We start from the raw sequence: 12784 nt of genomic DNA, 5'->3' as shown, positions 1-12784 counted from the left end.
ACTTAATAGGACAAAAATGAGGGGCCAGAAGAGCTGGAAAAACTGCAATTTAGCACATAACACCACGTATATTTATTTCTACTTTTCATCGATAATTTTGACTTAGTCATCCAGGCCTTGCACATACCTACATACATACATCTAACATCCATTTTTCATATATTTCTTGCAGGTCTCCAATTACATTCTTTTAACTTACGATTAGAAATACATTAGTTACATTGAGAAAGTTGCTGGGTGAGGGTCGTTAGCCGAACCAAAAACGTACACAATGAGATAAATCCTGGAAATAGACACTCATGCATATATTGGCCTGAATATATGTAAAATATATATATATATTGGGTGTAAGCGTCACAGAAATTGTAAATTACGTTTAACTAAAGGCAAAATAAATATGCAACAGCTACTGACTGGAACGAATTGCTTGAATTTCAATTTAAATTCAAAAATTATTTAAATACAATTTTCCGGGTGAACTCGCAGTCACCCGTCTAACTAAAAATATAATATAAAGTCAACAATCTTGCAATAGCGCATAAAAATAATTTAAAATATACTACGGCCTATTTGGTTGCCTAATGCCCATAACTATTTTATCTGATCGCTTTCCGTTTTGTTTTCGTGTTTTGTTTTGCTTGGAATCTAGAGTTGTTTTCGCTTTAGTACTTTATGCTAAGAGTACTAGCGATCGTGGAAGATCATGGTCCGAATCAGAGTTACTCCACTTTCTTGCCGGCCACCGGCTCCGATTTCTGTCGCTTCTCCTGTCGCTCGCGCACATCCACGGCGGCCAGATCAATGCCCGCCACGTAGGCATGCATCACCGAGATCAGGGCCTTGAGCACGGCAAAGGGTCCCGTAAGGAAGGCGAGTATCTTGAAGAGCGAGGCGCCGAATACTGCAATTGGTTGGTTGGTTGGATGGAAAATACCGATTAGATTAGGTGCCAGAGTCCAAATGACGACTCATATGGATACTCACTCAGGGGGCCGTATGTGAAATGCAAGAGGTACAAGCACACGTAGAACAGCTCATTGACACAGCACATAAAGGTGAGGATGTCCTTCTGGTAGTACAGCCGCATCACAAAGTTCTCGTTAACCTTGTGCGAGCTGCGTCCAACCACAACGCTCCTGCAGGTGCAACAAAAGACAATAGTTTAGAGACCTTGACAGGCAGCACAGTACAGACAACGCGGTCCACTTACGTCTGCATGAAGAGCCAGTGACAGGCCACGTCGATGGCGATGGACAGCTGGAACCAGAACATGTACCGGGGATAGAAGTAGGCCAGGGTGACCAGCAGGCCGGTGGTGCCGCAGCGGTCGGTCAACTGGTCCAACATGGCCCCAAAGCGAGTGCCTGCAGGTTGGAGTAGAATCAGGTGGTTTGGCAATCATCAAATATAGGCCTCCAATTCCCTAAGCTATTAAGAACTGACTTATAAATGACCATGGACTATGACTATGACTGATGACTAAGCAATAACATTAGGGCTAAGTATTTAAAGCTTTGAAAACACCTCATTATACGGCCTTTTTGCAAGGCAATTGACAAATCCTATATATACTCCAGCATGGCACTAGATTTTTAGCAAATGTCTAAGTTAAGATACAATTACTATGGCTGACATAAGATAAATTGGCTCACCAAATCTTTATCAAAAGCTATTCAAAATAAAGCAAGGCATTTCATCAATTGCTTATATATTCTCGGCTCTTCTAAGCACATTTTAAGAATGTTTACAAGCAAATTTCCTTATAGTGACTAGTGGTGCCACAAAACGCTCAGAAAGAAGGGCTTACTTAGCCTTGGAAAAGTAGCTACCTTGAAAAATAGTTACCAATATAGATAAGATCGTTAGCAATAAAGTCAATATAGATTGGATAGTTAACTTTATATATTGGCCAACTATAGTTCGCAATATTAGCCCTGCATTCTGCCCATTTTGTGGGCTCACGTCACCCATCGATTGGCTAGCCAGCCGTGACCATATTGGGCTCACTGGGCGTGCCATTTAAATCAAATATCGGCAGATAACCATTGTGGAGACAGGTGTTGCGGCCAAAGTGCGCGAACAAATCAGATACAGATATGTGCATATATCTATGGCTAGTGCTGCCTTCTTGTGGACTTCAAGGGGGGAGGGGAGATCGGTGCTCACTTTGGTTGAAGGCGCGGGCGGCATGTCCATCCACGGCGTCCAGCAGGGCGGAGGTTACATAACACCAGGCGGAGATCACATAGTTGGTGGACATGAACCAGAACGCGATCAGGGCCAGAATGATGCGGGCATAGCCTGGAAAAATGTCAATATGTCATTAGTATGCCGCGGACTGTGTCGGGGTGACATTGGCAGTGGGGTGGTGGGTGGTGGGTGGTGAACTTGCGCCCTGCATTGCACAGGTTGCCAAACATCCCCTATAAATCCAATTAGGGAACACCCCAAAACACTATAACTGCGCCGCATAAATCGAACATGCGATTTGTTTACCCCAATCTGGATCTTCAAAAACAACAACAACAACACAACAACTCACCAATCAAATTTGGTACAAAAATGAAGACGTTGTCATGCTCGGCAATGGCCATTTTGAACGTCTGCTAGTTTCTTGTCGGTTTCAAGTTTATTTCGCGAATCGCGATCTCTTGGCGGTTTGTTTTTAACCAAATAAATGCTATGTGTAGCAAAAAAAACCGAACGAACCAATTTTGCTGTATCTAGTGTGAACGCAGTGCAACCTTTAAAGAATACCACAAAACTTTGAAGAAGATACCAAAATATCCCGAACAGGAGATACCAAAACTGTTTCCACTGACACACGTCTCCAAAATGCGAAATGGAGAATGTGTTTCTCATTTCAATGCTTGTACTTTTCCACCATGAACTTGTTACTGAATTTTTTTTAATGTTGTTTTTCGTCTTTCACAAAAGTATATTTATTTAAATTTGCCAAGCCTTATTGTGCCATTTCTGTGAATATAATTGAAGTATTTATAAATGAATCAATTATATACATTTCTTTATAAACACTTTGAAATGTGTATCTGTTTTTATAACGCAACTATCTCTCACGAAATGTTTGATGTAGATGGTGCGTTAGTGTGAATTGCACTTTAAATACCGATTCGTATTTGGTATATTCCTCTGCTCAGCGGTCGCGGTCCATGCCATGGTCACACCGCCCATGACGAATTCCACAAATAATAAAACAAAATAATAATAAAAAACAGCGAAAAAAATGAACAATTAATGCGATCCGACACAATCTGTGCGGTGACCCACATGCTGTAGCATGGACAAACTCCGCGGCGGCAGCCTGGTCGGCGGCGGATCTTCCAGCGGAGTGGGATCATCATCATCGACGACTCCCGGTCCGGAGCAGCAGCAGCAGCAACTGGAGCAGTATCCCAAAAACCTGATCGAGCAATATCTAAGGGCCTCCAGCAAGATCAAGAAGTTCGAGCGGGCCGGTTTCTTCAAGTGAGTAGCCATAGATGGATTGTTTTTCCACAGATCCCGATCCGCCAGAGATTTACCTTTAGGCACTACTGGGAAGCAGTTGTAGGTGTTGTACCCACCCATGTAGAAAAAAATATTATTATAATTTTTGTAGCTTAATAGTATTAATAATATAAAAAATTATACCGATGTAAGATAAGATTATCCAACATTAGATCTTAAAATATTCATGCAATTATTTGTATTTTTTGTAATATTTTGTAACCATTAAAAATATACCCAAAAATGTTAGATTTGCTGTCCTTAAGCGCCCATTAAAAACTTTACTAATAACCCACTTCTCTTCCGATCCTCAGACGCTTTGCGCCCAGCGTGGGCGACGTACAGGCGGACTTTCAGCGCCTGGCCTACAGCTTCGAGGAGTCGGGCATCCTGCAGTACGCGGCCATGTGTCACATTGGCTACGCGAAGTGCGAGTCCTACGGCGGCGCACCGCAGCGCGAATCGGAGGCCTATTTGCGGGCGGCGAGATCATTTTTGGGGGCGCACAACGAGTCCGGGCAGCTGCACCTGCGCACCCGGCACGCGGGATTCCGGGAGGGGGCCCTCCACTGTTACCATCGTGCCGCGGAGCGAGCGGTGGACGGATGCGTCTTCAAGGCGGCCATTCTCCGGGAGCTGAAGCAGCTGCAGCGCCAGCTGGACAGTACCAGCAGTTTCGCCTCGCCCACCCACCAGATCCATGATCTGGAGTCGAGCGCAGAGCAATGTGGCCAGCGCGGGGACTTCCGCAGTGCCCTGCAGCACTACGACGACATTGTGGACAATGTGTACGAGCGGCGGGGCACTCGCATGTACGGGGATCTGTTGCGGCGCGTGGAGGTACTGCGTCTGCTGCTCCTGGTCCATTTGAATCTGCCGCCAGCGCGCCAGTCACCCGCCCACATCAAGCTGATCGAGTACTACTACAACCTTGCCCAGTTCGAGGCGCGACCGTGCTCCGCTAACGATGGCGGATCCGTGGAGCGACCGGGTGTGTTTGTGCCGGAGCAGCAGCAGTATGCGCTGGCCGAGATCACGTGTGCCTGGGTGGACCGCAAGATGTGCGACCTGAAGCACCTGCTGAGCGACTTTGCCACGGAATTCGGAGCACTGAGCGGCGTAGAGAGGCAGCTGATCCGGGTCATGCATGCGGAACTGGCCAGGAGCTACTAGATTATCTAGACTAATGGTGATCGTACTGTTCTAGACTATGCTGTATGCAGTGTATTGCCACTGAATAGCACATGTAACTATCGCTTAAGTGTAACCAAGTCTACCAACTAACCTTTGAAACGTGCCTACACGCATATAAAACATTAATAAAAGAAAAACGAAAGACCAGGTAAATGAAGCAACAAAGAGGCGGTGCGTAACGCAATGGAAATGTAATAATAACATTTAAACAAACACATTTGAGAACTGTACAATAAATAAAGGAATACAAATGGAGATTAAGATGACTTGGAAAGAGTGTGGTTTATTGTTTGATTTCGATTTTCCATTCAAAAAGATGGTATGGTATGTGCTCTAAGTAAAGTAAACAAAACTCAAAAAACACCCAAAATAGAATTACCCTGAGGAGATTTTCCTTTCCAAACAAGTGAGTCATGACATCATTTGCATTAATTTGGTCATTTAATTTGTTTATTTACCTTGTCAAGCAACTCTTTTTTATCTTAGCAATTTCTCATTTATGTTAGCTAATTAATACGATACATTTCGGCTGCCACAACTGATTTTCAGCTTCAAATCGTTTAGATATCTATATCCCATTGAATCTATTTCGTATTTTTGTGTTTTTTGTTTTTTGCATACAAAACGTTTTGTTTTTTTCGCTGGAGTTTACAATTCCAATTTGTTAAATAACCTATAATATCTGTTTTTTGTTGTTTATGTAACTTGTAAATTTTCATATATGTATATGTATGTTTCACGTAATACCCATTAATCCATTCTATGCCTGTGTTTTGTTTTTTGCATTTTGTATTTTGGTTTTCTAATTTTAATTTATGTAAATCGATTATTTGAATCGCCAAGCAAACGCTGTCTTTGTCGAATCCGCGGGCAACAAAATCACGGTTCGGATTTGGGAGGGCAGTTTAACATCGTTTCTCACACACATTTTGGTTCGACTCTTGCTTATTTAGAACTTTAATTACATGCTTTTGTTATTGTAGTTTTAATTGTTTAATGTGTAAATATATATAGTTAAGGCGTAAATAAATTACAAAAAAATAAAATATATTTCTTTATATATATATGTTTATATGAAACCTAGCGAAGAATTAAACGAAATTACATAAGCGCAAGATCACAAGCAGTTTTGTAGTTGGTTGTTGGTTTGTATTTATAAGTTGTAGTTCCTGGTTCTTGTTGCTGTTGTTGTTGTTGTCCACTTTATACTTATATATTTATAATTTTTATTTAGTTTAATTCGACACATAAAAAGAAAAAAATTCAGCTAAAATTTGTGTATTCTTGTTGAGTTCTCAACGGTTGTGGTTCATGTGATTGTGGTTGATGTGTTGTGGATTGGATTGGGTGTTTTAGTTTTATTGTTGACTGTTTTTTGCAGATCGGATTGCTGTTTACATATGACTTGGTTGTAGCGTACTGTAAACTCAAGACTAATTTCGCAGAGGATCAATCATAGCGAGCGAACGGGCAGTATCCGGATATCGCCCGCCGCCTATTGAAGAGAAGGGATCGTGGCCTGAATGTCCTTGTGGCTTTGTGGGTTTGTGGTGGTGGGGTGTGGGACTTTTGGAGTGTGGGGCTCTGGGTGCGCGACTGTGTGTGTGCGGGTGTGTGGGCGTTGGCCTCTACCGGATAGCATCTACTTTCCCGCCTTGGCCTTCCTCTCGTTCTCGGAGGTGATCTTGTTCTTGAGATGATCCTTGTAGTCCAGGATGCCGCCCTTCCACTTGGTCACCGTCTCCTTCTCGCACACCCAAATCTCCTCAGCCACCTGGAAAAAAATGAAAAGTGATTAGCATCATTGTTTGAACTTTTAGCGATTTTTATTGGCCAAAACTCTAAAATCTGTTTAAACTATCTAATAAAAATTAATAGTTTCTTTGTTTCTTTATTTTTTTTAGTTTAATATATAATAAAAAATATATTTTTTACTCTGCTTTTAAACCTTTGACTAAAATATAAAATATACCCATAAAATGGTTTAGCTTTAGCAAATTAAACTGGAAAACTTGCAATTTAAGTCCTTATAAACAAAATCGAAAAACAAGAATTTTTCTTTGTGAAACAATGGGAAAAGTAACGAAAATATGGATATCTCTATATTAAATAAGCTAGACCTCGGAAAAACTTATCCAAATCAAATGAATTCGCTTACCTGATTAATCAGACGGAAATCGTGACTAACTAGCACCATGCCGCCATCGAAATCGTTGATCGCATCGGCGAGCGCGTCGATGGTCTCCATGTCCAAGTGATTGGTGGGCTCGTCCAGCAGCAGGAGGTGCGGCACCTGCCAGGCCAGCCAGGCAAAGACCACGCGACACCGCTGGCCATCGGACAGCTGGCGGATCGGACAGACCTGCTGGCGGCCGGTGAGGCCGTAGCGACCGATGATCTTGCGCATCTCCTCCTTCTCCTTGACGTCGGGGAAGGCGTGCATCATGTACTCCAGCGGACTGACGTCCAGGTCGAGCAGCTCGTGCAGATGCTGGTGGTAGCGAGCGATGCGCAGATGTGAGTTCTTGCGGATCATGCCGGAGGTGGGCACCAGATCGCCGTACAGCAGCTTCAGCAGCGTGGACTTGCCGGCTCCGTTGGGTCCCACCAAAGCGAGACGTGTGTCCAGATCAATGCCGAACTCTAGATTCTTGTAGATCCATGGCGTTTCATCGTTGTATCGGAAATTAACGTTCTACGACAAGACATATGAATTGGGTTAGTGAACCTTGATGGATAATAGGTGCAGAGATTTACTAACCTGCACCATGATCACCGGCGGCGGCACCTTCCCGCACGATGGGAAGTAGAAGTTGAGCACCTTGTCGTCCGATACCTTCTCGGTGAGGCCCTGGGCCACCATCTTGGCCAGCGTCTTCTCCTTGGACTGCGCCTGCCGCGCCAACTTGGCCGAGCCGTGACCGAAGCGGGCAATGTAGTTCTTCATGTGCGATATCTGGTCCTGCTCCCAGTTGTACTGCTTCATCTGGTTCTCCAGCAGCTCCATGCGTGTGCGCACAAAGGCCTCGTAGTTACCCGTGTAGTACTTGAGCCGCTTGCTCGTGTGGTGGATGATGTTCGTGCAGACGCCGTTGAGGAAATCCTGCGAGTGCGAGATGAGCACCAGGATGCGCTTATATGTCTTAAGCTCCTCCTCCAGCCACACGCAAGCGTCAAGATCCAAGTGATTCGTCGGCTCGTCCAGCAGCAGCAGATGGGGCTTCACAAACAGGGCACGTGCCAAGGCGATACGCATGCGCCAGCCACCTGAAATGAACAATGATGGGTTTTAATGATGATTGGATAGATCAAATATTGATTTATCCACCTGAAAAGTCCTTAGCCTGTTTCTGTTGCATGGCCTTGTCGAAACCAAGACCGTGTAGGATGCGGGCCGCCTTGACCTCCGCCAGATCGGCGGACATGTCGTCCAGGCGCTCGTAAATGTCGATCAGCTGCTCCTGGGCATCGTCCTCCTCGCTCATGGCCAGCTCCTCGGCCAGCTTCTCCAGCTTGATGCGCTCCTCGTCCACCTCCATGACGCACTGCAGCGCACTCTTCGAGCTGGCCGGGATTTCGCGCGTCAAATGGAAGATGTCGATGTGCGGCGGTATGGGCACTTCACGGCCGCCGAGGACGGCCAGCAGCGAGGACTTGCCGCATCCGTTGAGGCCAATCAGGCCGTAGCGACGTCCGCAGTTCAACTCCAGCATGGTGTCCTGCAGCAGCTCGGAGCCAAAGAACGTGATCGAGAAGTTGGCGATCTTAACGTCGCGGGATCGCGGATGCACCGCCAGCGATCCGGTGCAGGATCGGGCCTCCGCACTGATCCGGGCCTCCTCCTCCAGCTTGGCGCACAGCTTCTCCTCCTCGGTCAGTTCGCGCTCCGGCTGGCCATTGGCCTTCTTCGTGGAGGGTATCTGTTGGATCTTCTTGTTCCGTGCATCCTTCTTCTTCTGCGCGTCGCGTTTCTTGGCGGCGGATGACATGCTTGCGGCTGAAAGTGGTTTTAGTTTAAATCAAATCTTATTACTTCACTGGTATTTTGTTCTCTTTTGAAGATTTTATTTCAGTCTTGCTTTGCCAAAGGTTTTCGATATTCTGTGATTTGTACACTCGTTTGTAGGCATAGTGACAGAAATCAAAACTAGACTTTCTAGATTTTTGGGTTACAAATATCGAACTACAGGAAGTTAAAAAAAAATTTTGCCTAAACTAAGAAGTGTCAGTTTACTAAACAGCAAGCTATTTATGAAATTATTTAAATAGTATATATAATATATACAATATAAAATAAATAAATTACAATTGTAATTTGAAGAGCTAGTGACTGAAAAGGGTTGGATATTCTACAAGGTCGTAGAACCGGAACAGTTTCCAAGTTATGTTGTGGTTTTCTTATCTACAAAAGCCAGACACTATCGTTTTTTTTTTTTTTTTTTGCTATTCGCTGTCGATTACCTTTTAGAGATTAAAACAAAAGAAACCAGTGTATAGAACGATTAAGTATTGCCGATCTAAACTGTTGTCTTGTCTTAACTGGATAATCAAAAACACATGGTGCAGCTCTCTTCAAAAATTGCCAAATTTCTGATACAAATCTTTTTAGGAAGTTTACTAAAGAAAAACAAATATAATCGAATACTTAAAAGACCCTTTATGTTTGCTGGATCCAGAGTATACTAAAACCTTTGGTATTTGATTTCGCCAGTTTGTGGAAAAAGCCATTTAGCTGCCCTTCAAACTTAATAAACTCTTTTAAAAATTCAATGGCAAGTGCTAAAAATCGATTGAAATTATTAGTTTTGTAAACACAAAGTTGCCACCACAATGACTTTTATAGAAGACCCTTATACGTTATTTAAATAAGCGTAGTATTTTGTAAATTTCACAAATTATTATGTTCCTCAAGTAGACTGAAAACTATGCATTTACATTTTTTATTGCCCCAAGTATGTTTTCCAAAACTTAAATTTTAGGTCAAGTTCGCAAATTCGTTATTTTATTGGGCAGCACTGTTTTTAGCCCTTTGTCGCCTTTGTATCGATGGGCAGCACTGCCCGAGAGAACCAGGATCACGTTCAAGGCCACCTGACTGGATTGCAGAATCTCTCTCCCTCCCACATGCACACGCAGCGTGTTGCCAACTGTTTCAACAAAAATCTGAACTCAATTTTAAATTAGACAGCGTCAGCAAAAACTCAAAAATTTCCACTGTGCTGGCTGCGCTCCACTGTGCCGCTCTCCTCCTCCCTCTCCCACACACACACTCCCTCTCCCTCTCTCTCTTTCTCTGTTGCCGAGGGGCATACTTCTGCTTCTTCCGCCGCTGGCCGGGATGGTCTGAATGGATGAATGATTCACTAGCTCATAGTGAGACACCCAGGTAACGCTTCCTCTGTATAATGGCAGCAGGAAACTGTATGAAAACGCGGAAAAAACTGCAGAGCACGATCTGCCACCCCTCGCCACTCTCCCTCGCACACACTTGACTGATGTTACAACACGCACACACAGAAACACCAACACACAGACAGGGTCAGGCACATTCGCACATTCGCGGAAACGGGGAATTGCATGTGTGTTGCGCTGCGCACATTATTGAATTTTCCACGGCGAGATGACGATGACAGTGTGCAATTACTCACCTTGGTGTGGACTTGGCTAGTAATTAAGAACGGGAAAGTGTCGCGCGAAGGAGTTGTAGTTGTCCTATAATTAAACAATGTGCAAGGACGCCTGCAGCTCGCGGAGGGTAGCGGTAGCGGTAACGGAACGTAACGGAACAGATCGGTCGGATCGCACACACACACGCACGCACGGAGCAGCTGCTGAAAAGTGCCTGCTGCCTGTTACCGTTTTCGGTAGAAAAAGAGAGAGACGACTGAACGGAACAGAACAGGAGAAAGGCTCCACGTGGTGGCGGTGGCGTTTTGCGCGGAACGGACGGAGCGGGAGAGGATTCGGGCGCCAGTGCGCCAGGGTCACACTGAGCCAACGGGCACACTGGGCACCATTAGATGGCAGGGCGGCCGATACTATCGGTGCTAGTTTGTGAATGCCAAATATAAATTGTATTAATTTCGCACTCCCTATAAGCACCTAATAATATATATCAAAATATATAAAATTCAATTTTTTAAAACAGATATATATATATAAACAGATATATATTCTATATATATATATATTTATATATATAGAATAGTAAATAATTTCATTTTAAAACTTAGTTTTATAAGTAGACGATAACAATGAAGTGATTAAATAAACTAAATCAATAATCTTCAAAAAATTTGTTTTTGAAATGAACTAAAGCTTATAGCTTAACACGATATATCGGTAGAGTTGGGCACTACACTATGTGTGTATCCACCGGCTGGCCACACTAAACGGGGTAAACAAAAGTTGTGTTTGTTTATTGGCGATTTGTTTTGAGTGGGCAAGAGCGCAAAAAGGCCGTTGGTAGGCCATGTCGAAGCTGAGCGACACCAAGATCCCGATCACGGAGTTCCTGGAGGCGTACCGTCGCCAGCCGTGCCTCTACAACTCGCTGCTGGACACCTACAAGAATCGGGTGTCCCGGGAGGAAGCCTACGAGGCGATAATCAGGGCCCTGAAGATTCCCCAGTTGACCGTGGTGGACATCAAGCTGAAGATCAAGAGCGTGCGCACTGTCTACTCCAAGGAGCTTCGCATCTGGATGCGCGAAAAGGAGCTGGGTAGGAGCTACGAGCCCAAGTTGTTCTGGTTCAAGTTGGCCGACTCATTCCTGCGCACCGTTTCGCTCTCGCACTGCAAAAGGGTGAGATTTGTTGGTCTATTTTGGTTCTCATGGTTTAATGTGTACTGTAACCCTCCGGCAGTCAAAGAACAAACATGCTGGTGCCCCCCAAACGCCGGTTAAAGCGGAGGAGTCGCTGGTGCCCTCGAGCAAACTGCTTTTCACTGCCGCCGCGGATATCAGCATGAGCGAGGATGCGCTGGAGGAGGAGGACGAGGAGCAGAATGGCGAGGGGGAGGAGTGTCCTCCGGACCATGGCAAACCGCCGGGCAGCAGCTGCATCATTTCCATGGCCACGGAAAACGCTCGTGGCGGCAAGGCCGAACTAATCATCGATGATTCCTCACTCTGTTTGGTGGACCAGCAGCAGCAGCAGCATCATCATCAGGGTCATCCCCAGCAGGCGCCGACAACGCCGGCACAGCGAAAACTAAAGTACAACACAGGGCTGGACTCCGCCGGCGATGATGAACTGATGATCTTCGGCCAGAGCATCGCCTCCCAGTTGCGCACCATTACGGACTCGTATTCCCGGTCCGTGGCTAAGTTGCGCATCCAACAGGTGCTGTTCGAGGCGGAAACAGGACAATTTCAAAGCACCGAGGTCAATAGTACGCAGCTCCAGCATACCTTTTAATCCTTAAGCCTAGATCTAAGCCAAATAGTTTGTTCATGAGGTCCACGAAGCTCTGGATAAGCCCATTTCCCAGGGTTATATCCATCTTGTTTGTCTTTCAGTGTTTGTAGGTAAGTTTATTCCAATTTTTGACGATTAAGTTTAACATGTAAATATACCTTTACAAAAATATATATGTACCTTGTAAGCAAAAACCGCAATGGATCAAATTGTGGTGACTCCAAATGGAAATCTTTCAAAATGTAAGAACGTTAAGAATTGTAAAGCAAAATTGTTCGAGGCTTAAAACTGTGTACTATGTTTTAACTTAGCAAGATCTGGACATCGGAAAAATAACTCTTTAAATAGCTTAGAACCTCTGGATAAATAAAATCCAATTGTAAATATCCGTTTTCAAAAATGTAAGTCATTCAAAATAAAATAAGCAATATTTAAACTTAATCTTTTAAATGATTAATATTAATAATAAAAAAAAAGTCAATTGCTTAAATTGATTTGTCCAATTAAGCAGAAAATGTACTAAAAATAAATCTGTACTAAAAATAAAAGGGTCAAAACGGGATTTTGATATTTTTAAATCCCGACAGCATTAAATTAAAAGAAAAATCGATATATTTAAATCTTTCTTAATTTTTAAAGTTAGCTGTTGTAATTAAGATTAA

The 12784-nt window shown here is 44.1% G+C and overlaps 4 protein-coding genes across 4 annotated transcripts; 2 read left to right on the top strand and 2 right to left on the bottom strand.

Annotated features, from left to right (window-relative positions):
• Window positions 1-48: 48 nt before the first annotated feature.
• Window positions 49-2758, bottom strand: LOC128265840 (CDP-diacylglycerol--inositol 3-phosphatidyltransferase). Its single transcript, XM_053002059.1, has 5 exons — window positions 2543-2758; window positions 2167-2301; window positions 1211-1364; window positions 985-1136; window positions 49-901 (listed from the first exon to the last, which is right to left on the bottom strand). The coding sequence occupies exons 1-5, from the start codon at window positions 2592-2594 to the stop codon at window positions 720-722; spliced, it is 675 nt and encodes a 224-aa protein (XP_052858019.1). The 5' UTR covers window positions 2595-2758; the 3' UTR covers window positions 49-719.
• A 389-nt stretch (window positions 2759-3147) lies between these two features.
• LOC128265836 (uncharacterized) lies at window positions 3148-4962 on the top strand. Its single transcript, XM_053002055.1, has 2 exons — window positions 3148-3486; window positions 3822-4962. The coding sequence occupies exons 1-2, from the start codon at window positions 3299-3301 to the stop codon at window positions 4678-4680; spliced, it is 1047 nt and encodes a 348-aa protein (XP_052858015.1). The 5' UTR covers window positions 3148-3298; the 3' UTR covers window positions 4681-4962.
• A 167-nt stretch (window positions 4963-5129) lies between these two features.
• Window positions 5130-10657, bottom strand: LOC128265832 (ATP-binding cassette sub-family F member 2). Its single transcript, XM_053002048.1, has 5 exons — window positions 10350-10657; window positions 8030-8698; window positions 7463-7968; window positions 6860-7396; window positions 5130-6475 (listed from the first exon to the last, which is right to left on the bottom strand). Exons 2-5 carry the CDS (start codon window positions 8688-8690, stop codon window positions 6344-6346), a joined length of 1836 nt encoding a protein of 611 aa, XP_052858008.1. The 5' UTR covers window positions 8691-8698; window positions 10350-10657; the 3' UTR covers window positions 5130-6343.
• A 398-nt stretch (window positions 10658-11055) lies between these two features.
• LOC128265839 (uncharacterized) lies at window positions 11056-12549 on the top strand. The gene is made up of 2 exons (XM_053002058.1): window positions 11056-11506; window positions 11568-12549. Exons 1-2 carry the CDS (start codon window positions 11174-11176, stop codon window positions 12120-12122), a joined length of 888 nt encoding a protein of 295 aa, XP_052858018.1. The 5' UTR covers window positions 11056-11173; the 3' UTR covers window positions 12123-12549.
• Window positions 12550-12784: the final 235 nt, after the last annotated feature.

This window comes from Drosophila gunungcola, unplaced genomic scaffold (assembly GCF_025200985.1).
Source record: "Drosophila gunungcola strain Sukarami unplaced genomic scaffold, Dgunungcola_SK_2 000162F, whole genome shotgun sequence".
Classification (NCBI taxonomy): Eukaryota; Metazoa; Arthropoda; class Insecta; order Diptera; family Drosophilidae; genus Drosophila; species Drosophila gunungcola.
Note: the sequence above shows the minus strand (reverse complement) of the source record. Positions and strands in the feature narration are given on the sequence as shown.

What these genes read in the sequence shown, in the direction of transcription:
- LOC128265840 (XM_053002059.1), bottom strand. Translation starts at nt 2,594, where the DNA reads ATGGCCATTGCCGAGCATGACAACGTCTTCATTTTTGTACCAAATTTG. An exon ending in TTTTGTACCAAATTTGATTG is followed by an intron (nt 2,302 to 2,542) that starts GTGAGTTGTTGT and finishes ACATTTTTCCAG; the next exon opens with GCTATGCCCGCATCATTCTG. An exon ending in TTTCACATACGGCCCCCTGA is followed by an intron (nt 902 to 984) that starts GTGAGTATCCAT and finishes AACCAATTGCAG; the next exon opens with TATTCGGCGCCTCGCTCTTC.
- LOC128265836 (XM_053002055.1), top strand. Translation starts at nt 3,299, where the DNA reads ATGGACAAACTCCGCGGCGGCAGCCTGGTCGGCGGCGGATCTTCCAGC. An exon ending in GAGCGGGCCGGTTTCTTCAA is followed by an intron (nt 3,487 to 3,821) that starts GTGAGTAGCCAT and finishes TCCGATCCTCAG; the next exon opens with ACGCTTTGCGCCCAGCGTGG.
- LOC128265832 (XM_053002048.1), bottom strand. Translation starts at nt 8,690, where the DNA reads ATGTCATCCGCCGCCAAGAAACGCGACGCGCAGAAGAAGAAGGATGCA. An exon ending in ACAGGCTAAGGACTTTTCAG is followed by an intron (nt 7,969 to 8,029) that starts GTGGATAAATCA and finishes TGTTCATTTCAG; the next exon opens with GTGGCTGGCGCATGCGTATC. An exon ending in ATTTCCGTCTGATTAATCAG is followed by an intron (nt 6,476 to 6,859) that starts GTAAGCGAATTC and finishes ATTTTTTTCCAG; the next exon opens with GTGGCTGAGGAGATTTGGGT.
- LOC128265839 (XM_053002058.1), top strand. Translation starts at nt 11,174, where the DNA reads ATGTCGAAGCTGAGCGACACCAAGATCCCGATCACGGAGTTCCTGGAG. An exon ending in CGCTCTCGCACTGCAAAAGG is followed by an intron (nt 11,507 to 11,567) that starts GTGAGATTTGTT and finishes ACCCTCCGGCAG; the next exon opens with TCAAAGAACAAACATGCTGG.